Source organism: Lynx rufus, unplaced genomic scaffold, assembly GCF_022079265.1.
Source record: "Lynx rufus isolate CCGP_SWC_20201006 ecotype Redwood Valley unplaced genomic scaffold, mLynRuf1.p SCAF_1, whole genome shotgun sequence".
Lineage (NCBI taxonomy): Eukaryota > Metazoa > Chordata > Mammalia > Carnivora > Felidae > Lynx > Lynx rufus.
In genome coordinates, this window is record NW_025814823.1 from 82,497,296 (window position 1) to 82,512,990 (window position 15,695).

Here is a 15,695-nt window from a genome sequence, read left to right on the forward strand (position 1 = left end):
TGATTTTGTCGTTGCTCTAAATGAAAAGTGACATTGGGTTTTCATGTAGCAGAGACATCTTGAAGACCTTCGGCTCTGGTTGAGGGCATTTCCTAGTTTAAATAGAAGAAGTGTCAGGTTAGTGGAAAACAGTAAGCATTTGTGTTGAATTTTTAAAACTGTATTTTGAGATGCTTATAGATTCATATACCGTTATAAGAAATAATACAGAGAAATCCTATAGATCCTTCACCCAGATTTCCCCAGTGGTAGCTCCTGATTAAAAATAGAGTCTAAGCAGAAGATTGCATCTATTTGACCCACTCACCTTACTCACATGGCATGTTTTACGATCTGCCATTTCTGTCACGTGTTGATTCGTGTGGCCACCAGCGCCATCAAGACACAGACCATTTCTATCCCACGGGGTCCCTCCTCCCTCTTCCCTGACAGCCACTCCATCTCTACAGTTAGTCCCTGAACAGTGCTGTACGTGGAATTGTAGGGTGTGTGGGATCAGCCCTCCTTGCAGCCTTGGGGTCCACCCAGGTTGTATCAGTGACTCAAGGTATAGAAAGTCTAGGAATTTGTTGTAAAAATATAATAAATCAAAAGTGTCATTTTTATAATTAAAAACAATAATAACAAAATAGCACTAGAGCTAAAAAAGTTTATTATTTACTCAAGAAAAAACATGCTATAATTTAGTAGTTTACAGGATTTGGTAGCCAAGTTTAAAGGTAAGATGAAATGAATTTATGAAAAAGTGATTGATGTTTTCAGAGTCTGTAAATAATTTCAGTGTCATGTCTACATGTCCATGACTTGAGCTTATTCGAGTGGAAATATTAGTATGACCACAATTAAAGTTCTCAATAATTTCTCATAAAAATTAATAGTCCTTTATGTGTCATAGGGTAGAGTTATAACTATTTAATTTCAAGAATTTGTTTGAGGAAGGAACCAGAAATGAATGAAGGGGTGTTTGTTGTTCACACACAGACTGTGTGGCAGGTTATTTGTCTGAAGTTTGAAATCCATAAAAGAATCATTTTTTGAGATCTTTTAGGGAAAATGGGAAACATTAGCAAAGCATCAGAAATGTCTGTCTTGGTTCTGAAAATACTAGAAAAGCATGTATTTATCAACATTGAATTCTTTCTCTCTCCTGGAACAATAGAAGTTCAGCAGTGAAATGAGTTATTAAAATAACAGATTAACTATCTTGCTAGGCACTACTGAGATTGGGTAATCATTTATTTATTTTTAAGGTGGTAACGCTTACTTAAGTTGTATTAAAGCTGTAACAAAGGGGCACTTGGGCGGAGCATCCATCAGACTCTTGATTTCGACTCAGGTCATGACCTTGAGATTTGTGGTATCAAGTCCCCGCCTCTGCACTGGCCTCTGCACTGACCAGGAGTACCCTGCTTGGGATTGTCTCCCTCCCTCTCTCTCTGCCCCTCCCCCCCCACCTCATGCGCATGCGCGCGTGCACTCTCACGCTCTAAATAAACATTAAAAAAAATTCTAATATAAAGTTGGGTAATTTAGATAGCACATTGTCACTTATCCTAACAAGTTAGGGGAAAAAGTGAAACATTGTAGGTAAATAAATTCTCTGTGATGTTACAAACTGATGTATTGAAAAATGTATTGAAATTGAACAGTTTCCTGACTTTATAACCAGAATATTGAGGTAGAATATAGTTTTTTCTTGGTGACTTTTGATGGGTAGGTTTCCCTGCTGTCCTCCAATAGTGGTATTTTTGGTGTCTACGGAAAGGTGTAGTTCAGTCCTCACCAGACTCCCTGGGCTGCTAGTCTTTGCAAGGTTCTTGTGCTGGTTTTTCAGAAGCTCTGTTTTATCTTCACTTTCTATTGGCTGTCATTTTTGGTTTGGAATTTTCTGCCTAGATAAGCCACACTCTCATTTTTTCTGCATCTGATCTGCTTTGCCTGGGAAACCAGAATAAACTTGTTACAATTGGGATTACTAGTAAAACTGAGGTATAGATACTTGTTTTAGTAAACACTTTAATGATTAGTTTATATTAATATTTTGTTTTCTTTAATTTTTTTAATGTTTATGTCTGAGAGAAAGAGAGAGAGCACAAGCAGGGAAGGGGCAGAAGGAGAGGGAGACACAGAATCCAAAGCAGGCCCCAGGCTCTGAGCTGTCAGCAAAGAGCCCGACACGGGATTTGAACCCACAAACTGAGATCGTGACCTGAGCCCAAGTTGGACGCTCAACTGACTGAGCCACCCAGGCACCCCTGATATTTTGTTTTCTTTAAACTGTAAGTCTTGTGTAAATGGTAGGTTTGGTTTTTTTCTTTTTTTTTTTTTTTCTTAAATGTTTATTTTGGAGAAAGCACACAGGAGAGCATGTGGGGGAGGGGTGGAGAGAATCCCAAGCAGGCTCAGCACTGTCAGCGCAGAGCCCAGCTCAGGGGCTCAAACGCATGGACCGGGAGATAATGGCCTGAGCTGAAATCAAGTGTCAGATGCTTAACTGACTGAGCCACCCCGTGTTTTTTTCTTTTTTGACGTAACTACTGGTGCCCAGAGATCTAGTTGCCAGGTTCAGTGGTGTTTTTAGGGTGTGTCTCTCTTGCCTGTCTTGTGTTTTATTACCTCTTCCTTCTTTGCTCTGTATTTCCTACCTTTGGAGTCATTGCTTCGTTGTGACCTTGCTAACACCTGTAGCAGCTTGTACCTGCTCCTTGATGACTCTGTCCACTGGAAGATGCAGTCCTGTCCTTCGAGTGTGATCTGGGCACCGCAGCCGCAGCACCCCCTGCTGCCTGCACCAAAGCCTTCACCTCATCACGGCCAGGGTCCTGTGTGTGCTTCACTTGCTGGGGTAGTCATACAGGTGCTTGGGCTCTTCCTGAAGAGAGGAAGAGAAGGAGGCTGGAATTGGGAGAAAGAAAGTGTTTGAACATTTAGTAAAACCCTAGTGATCCAGACATGGTTGTGTTTTGTGATTTTCTTTTTCTGTGTTTGACATCTTGTTAGCATTAAACTGTGACTTTGGAAATTTGGTAGAATTCCAAATGATTTTGGAAAGAAAACAGTACAGTAAGCTAGTAGCAGCTCAGACAGTTTTATTTCAGAAATGACGTGGAGCGTGTTTCCTCTAGGCAGTTCACTGAACTGTGATAGGGGAGTTGATGGTGTTTTCTGGCCTTAAATACTTGGATCCTCTTTTTTTTTTTTTTTTTTTTTTTTTTTTTTTTTTTTTTTTTTTTTTTTTTTTTTTGTTAAGAGAGAGAGCATGAGCAGGGGAGAGGAGCAGAGAGAGAGAGTCTTAAGCAGGCTCCACACTCAGCATGGAGCCCATTGCAGGGCTCGATCTCTTGACTCTGGGATCATAACCTGAGCCAAATTCAAGAGTTGGTTGCTTAACCGACTAGCCACCCAGGTGCCCCAATACATGGATCTCCTTAAGTAGAATTGGTTTTTGTTTTTGGCACATGGTAGATTTAATAGATAAACGAAGCTGATTTTTCTTTAAAAAAATTGCCTTTAATTTCAATGTAACCTTTAGTCTCAAGTCTTTACCAGGCCTTATACTTTAACATTTAGTATTCGATTTTAATCCAGGTGTGATGAATAGTTCAGGTATTAATATTTATCTAGGAAAAATAACATCTTTAAAAAAGTGATAGTTTTTTGGATGTAATTATTTAATACTTTAACTCTGATCTCAATAGTAACGAATCATTGTTCAACTATATGTAGCAATAAATCTCTTTTTCAGCTGAAGATGTGTGTCTAAAATGCAAGCTCAGCTGAGCAGGAACCTTAGGACGGCCTTGCCCTGCCCTCTAAAACTGGATCATGAAGGTGCTGGGAAGAAATTACTTCTGGGTGTTGCTTCCACTGCTTCGCTTGATGGCAGATGCTGCGGAACATGAAGAGGTGGCAAAACATGCCATCAAATTGCACCGAGGGAAAGGGGCGGCCATCACTCAGAGGAAGCAGTGGGTCCTCGATGGTTGCAGGAAGCTCTCCGGGCTTCTTCGCCAAAAGACTGTGGTTCTTAACAAACTGAAAAGTGCAATCAGAGCAGTAGAAAAAGACGTTAGCCTGTCAGATGAAGAGAAGCTGTTTCAGGTGCATACGTTTGAAATTTTCCAAAAAGAGCTGAATGAAAGTGAAAATTCAGTGTTCCAGGCCATCTATGGACTGCAGAGAGCCCTGCAAGGAGATTACAGAGATGTTGTGAACATGAAGGAGAGCAGCAGGCAGCGCCTGGAGGCACTGAGAGAGGCTGCGATTAAGGTCAGTCCTGTCCCACCCTGAGCCAAGGAGCAGGTCAAGTAGAGGTCAAGGGAGAAGGCAGCTGGTGCTGATGCTTCAGCAGGTGTAGTCTGGCAGGGGCATCCATTCTCAGCAGTGCACACGTGGATTTCCCCTCCTTGTGCACCGTATCTTAGCACAGTTGCATTTCACCACTTCTGGGAGTGCCAGTGCTTTTCTGTGTTGAGATCACAAGGTAATTATACTACTCAAGTTATCCCAATAAGCTGATGTGTATGAAGTATGTGGTAAATATACTTGTAACTGCAGTCAACATTTTGAGTTTCTGACAAGAATGCCTTTTGGTGTGAAGGTTGGCTGTCTTTAATGCCCATCTACTGAAAACAAAAATACTAAAATTAGTTTTAATATATGCTTTTGAAATAAGGATCGTGATGAAATACACTTTTAAAATGAGATAAAACTATTACTATACCAGATGTGATATTATTTATATATATATTTTTTAATGTTTATTTTTAGAGACAGAGACAGAACACAAGCAGGGGAGGGCAGAGAGAGAGGGAGACAGAATCTGAAGCAGGCTCCAGGCTCCGAGCTGTCAGCACAGAGCCCGACACGGGGCTCTAACTCACGAACCATGAGATCATGACCTGAGCCAAAGTCGGATGCTTAACCGACTGAGCCACCCAGGCGTCCCTAAACACCTTTGTTTTAAAGAATAGTGGTATTGATTTGAGGTAGTTTTACGATAAAATAGAGAACTAACATGCATTGAGTGATGTTGATCCAAATATGTATGCTTTCTACATGCAGTTTCTGCCTCACATCTCAGGCTAGGTTCTGGGAGGTCACAGCTACGAGAGAGGGGTTGGGTGGTGTTGCCTAGAGAGAGGTCTGTCAAACAGCTACACTTCTCCTTGGGACTGCCTTGCTGCTTCTCTGTTCTAGCTATGCCCCACCCCTTTAAAGTATGAACATATACTTTAATAGTAAGGATGTTGATTTGATTGATAGCTTGAGTTTAAATATGATGGTATAAAACGCAGTGGTATTATTGACACCATCCATCAGTTTTCCAACTAATGCTGTCAGATTCTTCTGGAACAGTTTTTCCTCTGTAACTTGGAATTTGTGTGTATCCTACTTAGAAATTTTTAGCTCAAGAATCAAGTATCACAGGTGTTTTTAGAGTACAGCTGGACCTCCATACACAGTAGGCATGATGTCTGGAATAAAATCTGTTCAGTGAGGATTGTGTATGAATAGTTGACCTTCAGAATTTATCAACAGTAGTAGATTACGTTTGATGACACGTGCGTACAAATAGGCTTCCCTAAACATTTTGCTAAGCTCCATCATGTTTGGGTGATACAGGACACCTGACCTTCTCTCCTTGACTGGAGCTAGCATTACACGTTTATAAATGTATTTGACAGTGAGAGCATGTTGGCTTGCATGGTTCGGCCAGGCCAGGCACCTGAATGAAGTCCTGGTGTGGCCTATTTCTTAGTAAACCCCACACTTCATTTCTCACCAATAAACAGGAAGAGACAGAATATGTAGAACTTCTGGCAGCAGAAAAACACCAAGTTGAAGCCCTCAAAAATATGCAACATCAAAACAAAAGTTTATCCATGCTCGATGAAATTCTTGAAGATGTGAGAAAGGCAGCCGATCGCCTAGAGGAAGAGATGGAAGAACATGCTTTTGATGACAATAAATCAGTAAGTAGCATTCCAGAACAATCTCCTCTTTGCTCGGGCTGCTTGCCGAGAGAAAGTATGGTGGAATTTATCGGCTGTTTTCCGTGTGGGCTGACGAGGGAGATAAAACCAAACACTTTCGTATCCCAGAGAACGATTTGGTTCGGTTACACAGAAGTACACTATACACCTGTCGTTTTGCCTTATGTTTTTGTCAGTGCCCCCCAGGGGCTCATGTCTGTGCCCTGCTTCCGTGTTCAGGTGGATTGAGACTCTGGGCTCCAGAAAGCGTGCCCTGGGATAGTCAGGTGTTGGTGCTGTTCTGCCTGGGGAGCCATATGCTCCTGAGAGGAATCGTGTCTGAGGCAGGCATTTGGACTCCCCACTTGCTGTGACGTGTTTAGATTCTCTGGGAAGGACGAGATGAGTGCCGAAAACGGACTGTGAGTCCTGAGGACTCAGAAAAGGATGTGGCAATTAGAGCAAAGGCGAGTGCAGTTCGGGGCGGATGAGCACTGAGCGAGGCTGTCCTGAGCGTGTCCGTGGTGCCAGGGGAGGACACGGGGCTGTCTTTTGAAGGTGGTGCTCTTTCTTCACTGCTCACCGAGTGCTCATGCGTCAGGGCGTCAGGCTGTCGCCGCCGCAGCTTTTCCAGTGCAGCTCCACCGCTGTTGGCTCAGGGTCCCCGCGGGTCCCAGGGCGAGGGCTTGGCCCAGCACTGCACCCTCCGCTCCAGGCACTGATAATGGGCTCTGGGTTTTCACCTCGGAGGGTCCCACGACCCCTCCTCAGGCTCTCAGAACCCAGGAAGACCATCTGTTCGCCAGGTTACCAGGTCGCTGCAAAGGGTACAGTCAGAAACAGCCGGGTAGAAGAGGTGAAAGTATGTGCGCAGGGCACTGCGTCCTGTCCGGGCCCGCTGCCCTCCTGGCGGGGCGCGTCCGTGTGTCGGGCACCCGGAAGCTCCCCGAACCCCGTGCTCCAAGTATGTCCTGGAGCTGCCTTGTGCAGGCTCGCGATTCGCTTCACCTCCGGCCCCTCCCCGCCCCGAGGTCACGTGGCTGCTGTTCCTGGTGGCCAGCCTCATCCTGCAGTCATCTAGTGGCTTTCTGAACGTCACCTTGCTGGCACAAACTCAGGAGAGGCCGCGAAGGGCTTGTCGGGTGTACCCGTTGCTCCTTATGCTTGGGGAGGCCACGCTGGTTGTGGGGCTGCGGGCCAGGAAGGGGGGTGAAGACCAAACGTATGTTTCTTGTTACAGATCGTACCCTAAATCGTTAAAGTGGGTGTCTGGATGTAATAGAAATCCTAAACGCCTTCATTCTCAGATGGCCCTTGTAACTGAAGCAGCTTTCCTGATTTGTGCTAATGAACATCTGTGGACCTTTCGTCATACCTGACAGAGTGCTAGAAATACTTCTATCGCTCTTCTGTACAGAATTTACGCTCTAAAAATTGAACTTGAAAACATTTCATGGGTTTAATTACATGATGTTGGTTATTTTTACAGGTGAAAGGGGTCAATTTTGAGGCAGTTCTCAGAGTGGAGGAAGAAGACGCCAATTCCAAACAAAACCTCACAAAGCGGGAAGCAGAGGATGATTTGGGTCTTAGCATGCTGATTGACTCCCAGAACAACCGCTATATCTTGACCAAGCCCAGAGACGCGACAATTCCACGTGCAGATCGCCACTTCCTAAAGGTAGTCTGTCTGCTTGCTCCCCTCTTGAAGTCCCCTCTCCCACCTTCCCACTTCCAGGTACTAATGTAAAGTAAGCTTTATTTTCTGAGCCTCATATTAGGATGCATGACCTTCCTCCTAACAGAGAGATTCTACTAGAATTTCCTATATTTTCCATGATTTGAAACACTTTCTCTTAATTTTTAATTTTTTCCGAACAGAACGAGGCATTTTAATACTTAGAATGAAAATTAACGTTGCTTTTGAGACTTTGGAAGCCTTTTTGAAGTCAGGAGTCCCTACAGTGGGCTCAAGCTTTGTCACTAACACGGAACATCTGATGAGGTGGAGAAGCTTTGGCTAAGGTATCATCTGTGTAGACACGAGTACAGGATGAGATCCGGCTCCTCCAGAGGTGACTGACATTCCAGACCGAGTTAGCCACGCATCTGCTCCCTCTGAGGCAGCAAGTCTAATAAGAGGATGTGGAGTTAATGTAAAGATTCGCAATCGACTGTGTTCTGGTTGGAGATCACTGTTTGGGTTTGGACCAGAGTGGGTAACAGCTGTAGAAGTGGCCAGTGTGGCCTGCTCGGAAGGCTAGAGCACCCTGTCGGGGCTCCAGCAGCATTCCCGAAGCCACAGCTTGTGCTGGTCTTAAAGAGGGGGGCAGCGCAGGCCGAGAGGAAGGATGCTCCCAGTGGCTGATTACTGTACCAATAAACTCAAAGCAGGAAGATCAGCCCAGGGATAGCCTTCCTTTTTTACCACCAAAGTGGAAACCGGGAGGGGCCTAGTCTGCAGAATGTCTGCTTTCTCCAGTAATCAACCCTTTTCTTGCCAACTGTTACCTTAAATTTTTGTGTTTATTTCTGGTTTATTCTCCATTAGGACATTGTTACCATAGGAATGCTGTCTTTACCTTGTGGCTGGCTGTGCACGACGATAGGGTTGCCCACAATGTTTGGTTATATTGTTTGTGGTGTACTTCTGGGGCCTTCAGGACTGAACAGTATTAAGGTAAGAGCAACTGTTTTAGTATCTGTTTAACAAAATACTAAAGAAATGCTCATGAAGACCTAAAAGTTTTGAACTTGAATTAATAAAGATAGCATTTCCTTATAAACCATATTAAAGAAGATGCTCTTTAGAGTTTCATAAGAAATTCCTAAATCATAAGAAAGTAATTTTGTTAGTGAATGGATGACTTAACTAGAGAAGAAATCCCGTTTATGTCTTTATTTTTTTAATTAAAAAAAAGTTTTTTAAATGTTTATTTTTTTGAGAGAGACAGAGAGCATGAGCAGGGGAGGGGCAGAGAGAGAGAGGGAGACACAGAATCTGAAGCAGACTCCAGGCTCCGAGCTGTCAGCACAGATCCTGACACGGGGATTAAACTTGTGAACTGTGAGATCATGACCTGAGGGGAAGCTGGCCGCTTAACCGACTGAGCCACCCAGGGTGTGACAACCCCCCACTCTGTTCATGTCTTTAAACTGTTAGTTTTAAAAATTCTGTTTCCAGTAATAATGATGGATTATGTTATTCAGACACTGAAAGCAACAAAAAATGCTGGGTTAAATGTATAATTTAAAATTTTTTAAAACGTTGCAAAGCTAGTAAAGTAGTGGGGATTTTCAAGCCTAAATGTAGGATAATGTGAAAACCCCAGGACGTAGTGAGTGCTGAGGCTGTTGGCTGAACAGAGTGAAGTGACTTTCATCCTATATCGATGGCACTTGTTGGCAGTGAGGAGCAGTTCCAAAGCTTTTGTGGGCTCCAAGATGTGTCCTGTAAATACGCACAATTCAGACGAAATGAAGAGATTGGCAAGAATAGGTGTTGTGTCATATATCCAACACAGAAGCAGTGGTGCAGGTACTGGGAAACACACACGGGAGTCCTGGCACTTCCTAGTTGGGTACGACAGGAGCAGACGGATGGGGGGAGGTGTGGGCATCTGCTCGTAGCCTCACCCTCCTGCTGACGGGCACACCTTGTACCGGGCAGGAAACATCATCATCTCTACAACTCAACAACACGTTCAACTGGCAGGGGCTACCGGCTGAAAGCCCAGGACCTTAGTGAGCAGGTGACCACTGACTGACATGGGGTGGGGGGTGCTCTTGTGGGCTGGGCTCAACCTGGTGGGGTGGTCTCTGGGAAACACTGTTTTAATTCAATTTTCTGAATTCGTAATCTCCATACAGTTGAGAACAAAATGGTGTAAGTACAAAAAATTTTAAGTTGTAGGTGGAGAATCTCTGTCTTGTCCTGTCCCATCCCTCCCTTTCCAGAGTATTTATGAACAATAGCAAATACAAACGTATTTTCCTTTTTTCTTCAGAGCAAAGGTTGCTTATAAGCCAAGAATTCAGGCTGAATAATAATAGAGGCTGAGTAAGGTAATAAATACAACTGGAGGCTACCAATATTATAGTTCCTAACAAATTTGCTGTATCTTGGTAAATAACATAATTACAGTAAACCAGGATGAAGACCCAAGAGCATATTAGCCAAAACGGGAGGTGGTTAATGGAAGAAGTGTGACTGTATCAAAATATTTACCTTTTCCTAGTAGGAAGTTAATAGGCTTCTGTGTTACGTTGAGAAGTGCAGATTTAGGTATGTGACTTTTAAGTCATGAGTTTCAGCCTCATTTTAAAAAGGGAAGAAAAATAAAAGCAGTGAGGAAGTATAAAAACCAGGAGACAAAGGAGTAAGAGAAATCTTCTGTTATCACAATGAATATAAGTGGAATAAACTTGCCTGTGGAAAGATACAGGTTTGCAGATGATGTTAGGAAAAAGATGTACAATAAGCAAGGTTCAAAGAGAACAAAATGAGTAAGTGAGGAGGCAGATGCCAGCAAATGGAGGGCAGGGCCTGTCCTCTCGGTGGCTGACAGGGTGTGTGTGCGTCCCTGCACAGCAGCTTGGTGCCTGGACATGTGGAGATCTGCTTGCTCTCTTCTTTCAGACGCTGAGTTCGTGGCTCAGTGGAAACCATGAATGTAGATGATCTAGGGAGTACCAAATATAACCGTGTAAACAGCATTCTCTGCCATAACATAAAAGCATAAAAACAAACAGCAAATAAAGGACCAGAACCAACACAGCGCACAAGAACGCTGTATACCAGAACCTGTGGGATGTGGCCAATTCGGTTCTCAGGAAAGAAGTTTGTACACATAGTCATGCACAGGCCCGTGCTGGCAGGCCAAAGGAAAGTGGGGCATCTTGATTAAAATGTCCAGCTCAGGTTCAGGTTCAGAGCCTCCCCATCCTCCAGAGAAAGTGAAGGAAGGAGGTAATGAAGAGCGCAGCCTGGAAACAGGTGAATTCGTGAGCTAGTTCTCAGAAAAAGAGATAAAAACAGTCCTTCAGCTAATCAAGAAAAAGGAAAAAAAAAAACCGTATAATCAGGAAGTTCAAGCTATGTCAGGGATAGAGGACATTCAGAGAACTAGTTTTAAAAAAAATACTGTGTTTTTTGTTTTTTTTGTTTTTTTTTTTTAGGATAGTTCCACTGAGTATGTTAGTACAAGATTGTTCCTTGAAGTATGCTTCATTTGTTAGATACATTAAATTGTGTGGTTTTAAAATTTTGTTCCCAGTCTGTTGTGCAGGTGGAAACCTTAGGAGAGGTTGGCGTGTTCTTTACTCTGTTTCTTGTTGGCCTAGAGTTCTCTCCAGAAAGGCTGAGAAAGGTAAGGGCCTCACCAAGCTGTGTTATCGCCCCCAATTTAAACATCATATGGTTTTAATTTATTTACTTTGTGTTTGTTCATGATTGGACTATCAAGTTAAGTATTTTAGAACAGAATATTCTTTTTATTTTTGGAATATAAATTCTAAAAGATAAAAAATACTAGAAAATGCAAATTCAATGAATGAGTAAAATTAGCTTTCATGTAGCTAATTCCAGAAGAGGTCTGAGAAATGATATGTTTGAAATTTAACATGTGGGGGTCCCTCCAAAAAGGTCCAAAACCGTTAGAGGCTGAACTATCTCAGGGATTGAATGTTTGTGTAAAATGAAAATATGTAAAAGACTTGTAGCAGTTAGGACCACGTGTACAAAGAAGTGTGAAACTAAGGGAAGCAACAGTTGCCTTCTAAATTTGTTTGCTTCTAGAACTATTACTTGGAATACTGGAGTATTGCAGAAATGAAAATAGCTGGAGTAAGTTGGAAGTGAGTTAATTAAAAGCTGTGTTTTTGGACGGACACCTCACAAAAGAGGATAGTTGGTCACAAAGCCGGTGGGAGGGAGGGGACAGAAGGGCAGGGAGGGTGACAGCAGTGCTGGTGGACCCCAGGCCACGCCGGCAGGTGGCTCTGGAGTCAGTGTGAGGGCTGGTCGGACAGCAGAGCGGCCTCGCACAGCTGACGACCCTTCCCTTGGTGGAGCTGCCCTGGGTCTCCATCCCTAGGAAAGAATGAAGTACAAGGTTTTTCATTAACCCTTGAATAGTCTTCAGCTTCTCGTTGTAGCATTTTTATGAAAGCGGAGGGGCAGCCTGGGTGTCTGACGGTTACACTGTCACAGCTCTTGAAAGGTATGCAGCCATAAAAGACGTGACAAGATCCGAGATAGCAAAGAGAAGTACATTGAGGCGCTGGCCTTAGTTCACCTTGTTACTCTTTGACCTCTCTTTTCTTGCTTCTCTTTTTTTCTGTTGGAAGCTCTGTTTGTCCACCTCCCGGTTACCATCACTTCCTTTAAACACTTCTCCAGATGCGCCTCCTCACGAAGCGTTCTGAGTCCCTTTAGTGTTTTCTCAGGCACTTTTGTGTCTTTTTATGTGCTTCTGGCCTGACCTCCATGTGTTAAGTTCCAGACCCAGAGTTTAAAGGACCCTGCTCTCCTCCGCGAGCTGCGCTTGGGGCTGTGCCATGCCGGCAGCATGGCCAGGACCTGCAGCCGTGCGAGGAGCCGGGACCTGTGGACGGGAAGGTCATCGTCCGCGGCCGTCCCCGCTCCTTGCTCTGCTCAGGCTCCTCTGGGCTTCCATGTGTGTTTAGTTGAGCGAGGCTGGCAGCCGATAGTGGCAGTTACCTGTGGTTTGGGACAGAGAGGGGCAGAGTTCGGGTTCTGCATTGACCAGCCTTGTGGTCTCAGCAGAGTGTCTCACGCCTTGGACGTTGGGGTCCTCGTCTACATGGCCGGGTTTGTTCTGGCCTAAACTGCTGTAATTTATATTTTTCACCACTCTAGCATTCACTGTTCAATGAGAACTTCATCCAGAGTCATGTGAACAGAGTTTTAACCTGTATGAAACTGCACGCTATTGCTGGTGTGGTGCTGACTTGTAGGGCTTTGGGGTTTTATGCTGACGGGGGCTTACATTTGTGCCTGGCGATGCAGCCTTAGGAGGGCTTGGCAAGGAGGGGGTGTGTGCGTGTCAGGGAGAAAGTGTGCTGTGGTCTGAGAAGTGGAAGGAACCTTCCTGGGGACCCAGCACCTGTTTAGTGACTTTGGGGTGAGCTGGGGCCCCTCTGACATGAATCCCTCACTTGTCAGCTCCCTGTGACAGGCTTGCAGGAGGACGGCAGCCTCGCCCTTTTTAGGCCCCTGGGCTCAGACTGCAGATTTAACCATGCCTAATAAACTACGCTAGCAAGTGACAAATTTGTGTTTCTCCAGCATAAATAGCGAGCAGGGCGTCAGAGCAGCCTGAAGTGACCGGTGCCATCGTGGACTTCCGTGTGCCCCTCATGACGGAAAGTCATTCAGTGGGTTTTGAAATAATAATTGCTGGAAGGCCCTCTTGGATCCTCTGGGAAATCCCCAAAAGTCTGAGTGGAAACGGTTCAGAACACCAAGGTCTAGGAACTACTTAATTGTTGGCGCTGAGAACAGCCACAGTCATTTCTTCTGATGGTGCGTCCTGTTGGGTGTTTGCACCCCTGCCTCGCTGTGCTCTAGCTCCCCTTATGCTGCCGGCTCAGCTTTCATGTGCTAGCTCCCCATTTCTGTCTCTCTGCCTGGGAGTTGTGTTTTCTCCTCTTTTTCTCCTTTTTTCTTTTTAACATTTGCTCTTTTGAGAGAGAGCTCGAGTGAGAGGGGGAGGGAAGGGAGAGAGAGAATCCCAAGCAGGCTCCACACTGTCAGCAGGGAGCCTAACTCGGGGCTCAATCCCGTGAACCATGAGCTGAGATCAAGAGTCAGAGAAACTCAACTGACTGAGCCGCCCAGGCACCCCCTCTTCCCCTTTTCTCCTTATTTGTTCCCTCAGTAAACCCTTGCTCCAGACGCTGGTGGCTACTGACTATGAGGTGGTATACACAGCCCTGTGGCCCTCCCTTGTGGGACTGCAGGTCTGGGATTTCAGAGGGATGTGTAGGGTTGTGGACAGAAGTCCTGGGACAAGAGCTGAGGAAAATGGAGTTCGGGAGGGGATGCAGCTGTGGTGCAGATGCGTGGGGACCAGGCTGCTGTGAATTCCGACACGGGGAGTTGCCTGGGACCCTGCTGAGCAGCAGGATCTGATATGTGTGGCTGGAGAGCCCGTGTTTCTGGGAGCCCCAGGTGGTCCAGATGCCCCATGCGGAGCAAAGATCTGTGGGCACTGCCCGCATTTCCCACCCTCGTTTGCTGCACACTGTGCTTCTTGGGCTAATAGATCCCAGCCCTCCTGACCAAGGTTTGGTAGCGACCTCAGAAATCTTTAGTCTGGCCTTTGAAAGTCTACAGATGTAGAAGGCAGAGTAGAGAGACGGTTACTTCCCCAAGGTGCTCAACCAATAATGGGGTCAGTCGCGAGCTCCGGGATCCCTTGTGGGCAGAAAAACCCATAATGCTGCTTATAGGAGTGGCTACCCTAAAACCTGGGAATCTTAAAATTCAGCATGCTGGCCTCCCCAGGAGCTGTGCCTAGGTCTGCAGGTGCACCCTGGCCCTCCCGCTGCTCCTGGCTATGACACAGGAAGAGGGGGAGCCATTGGAAGGCCATTAAACCACAACAGCCATCGCCACTCCCAGGTACCAGAAGCAGGGATCAGGGAATCTGAACCTTGGAGAAGCAGCCTTGGGGGCTAACCTCTCTCTGGAAGGCGAGCACAGAGCCTGGGTTGGCCAGAGACACGTGGCAGAGGACAGAGTGGCTCTGTGTGGAAGGCTGAGTCTTCAGTTCGTTTGCCTCTGTCAGCATCCCACCATTTGACTCGGGACTTGGTGGTGTCTGGAGGATCTTGTAACTCGTTCCTGAAGTTGGAAGCTTCTGTTATGGACAAGCAGGCTGGCAGCTGGTTATGGCTGTGGGCGGCCAGGGTGTGTGTGTGCCCATTTGGCCACAGTAGGAAGTCGGTGCCCAGCCTTAGGAACAGCCTCCCGGCTGCCCTGATTCCTAAAGACAGTGTTGTGATTTTGAAAGAGGTGTTCCTTTTTATCAGGAAGGAGAGCAGGGGAGGAAAAAGATCACATCCTTCAGAGCACCCGAAGACACAGATGAGGCTTGCCAGCCAGTGGGGCCCACAACGTTTGCCTCTGAGCTTCTGTGCCAAGCCCTGCACCCCTTGCCCCCCTCTGGGCCCCCTTGCGCTCTTGCCAGAGGGCCTGGCTGCGCAAGTTGGTTTTGTCCAAGAGGGTGTAAGGTGAGAAGAAAATGAGTAAGTGCTTTCCAGTAGGATAGGATGAGTTTCGGTTAATTTCTTTTGTCACTATGTACCATTCACATTTGTATAAACGTCAGGTAGTTTTTAGTATCCCGTCTGTTCAACTCAGTTAAAAACCTTGGAGCGTTAAAATCAACCCTGATTTCTTCCACATTTTCCATTATGTCTAACCCAGCACTGAGAGCTCACTGAGGTGCCTCATCAATATTTGATTATTGAGCCGTGCTGCCTGGGTCTGTGTCCTGACACTGACTTCCATGTGACCGTGGACAAGTTAGTGGGCTTTGTGTTTTCATCTAGAAGAGGTAGAGGTCGTGCTGTCTACCTTTGCGATGTGTTCTGAGGATTAGATTATATGTGCACAGACATGTATTACACGGAGAGGCATGCGTGTTTAGTCCCAGTAACAATACTTAGCACTCAGTAAGCTGACGGAAGTGT

The 15,695-nt window shown here is 45.5% G+C and overlaps 1 protein-coding gene across 5 annotated transcripts in view; it reads left to right on the top strand.

Moving 5' to 3' along the window:
• TMCO3 (transmembrane and coiled-coil domains 3) overlaps positions 1-15,695 on the top strand; it is a 51,326-nt gene that overhangs the window by 5,088 nt on the left and 30,543 nt on the right. For 3 of the 5 annotated variants that reach the window (XM_047082074.1, XM_047082046.1, XM_047082059.1), the window contains exons 3-7: positions 3,746-4,269; positions 5,796-5,975; positions 7,465-7,656; positions 8,527-8,655; positions 11,252-11,344. In XM_047082074.1, the coding sequence (XP_046938030.1) occupies positions 3,826-4,269; positions 5,796-5,975; positions 7,465-7,656; positions 8,527-8,655; positions 11,252-11,344 (1,038 nt within the window). In that variant the 5' untranslated portion in view covers positions 3,746-3,825. Of the gene's footprint in view, positions 1-2,242; positions 2,280-3,745; positions 4,270-5,795; positions 5,976-7,464; positions 7,657-8,526; positions 8,656-11,251; positions 11,345-15,695 lie in introns of those variants that run through there. The other 2 variants (XM_047082052.1, XM_047082066.1) reach the window with 2 other exon arrangements.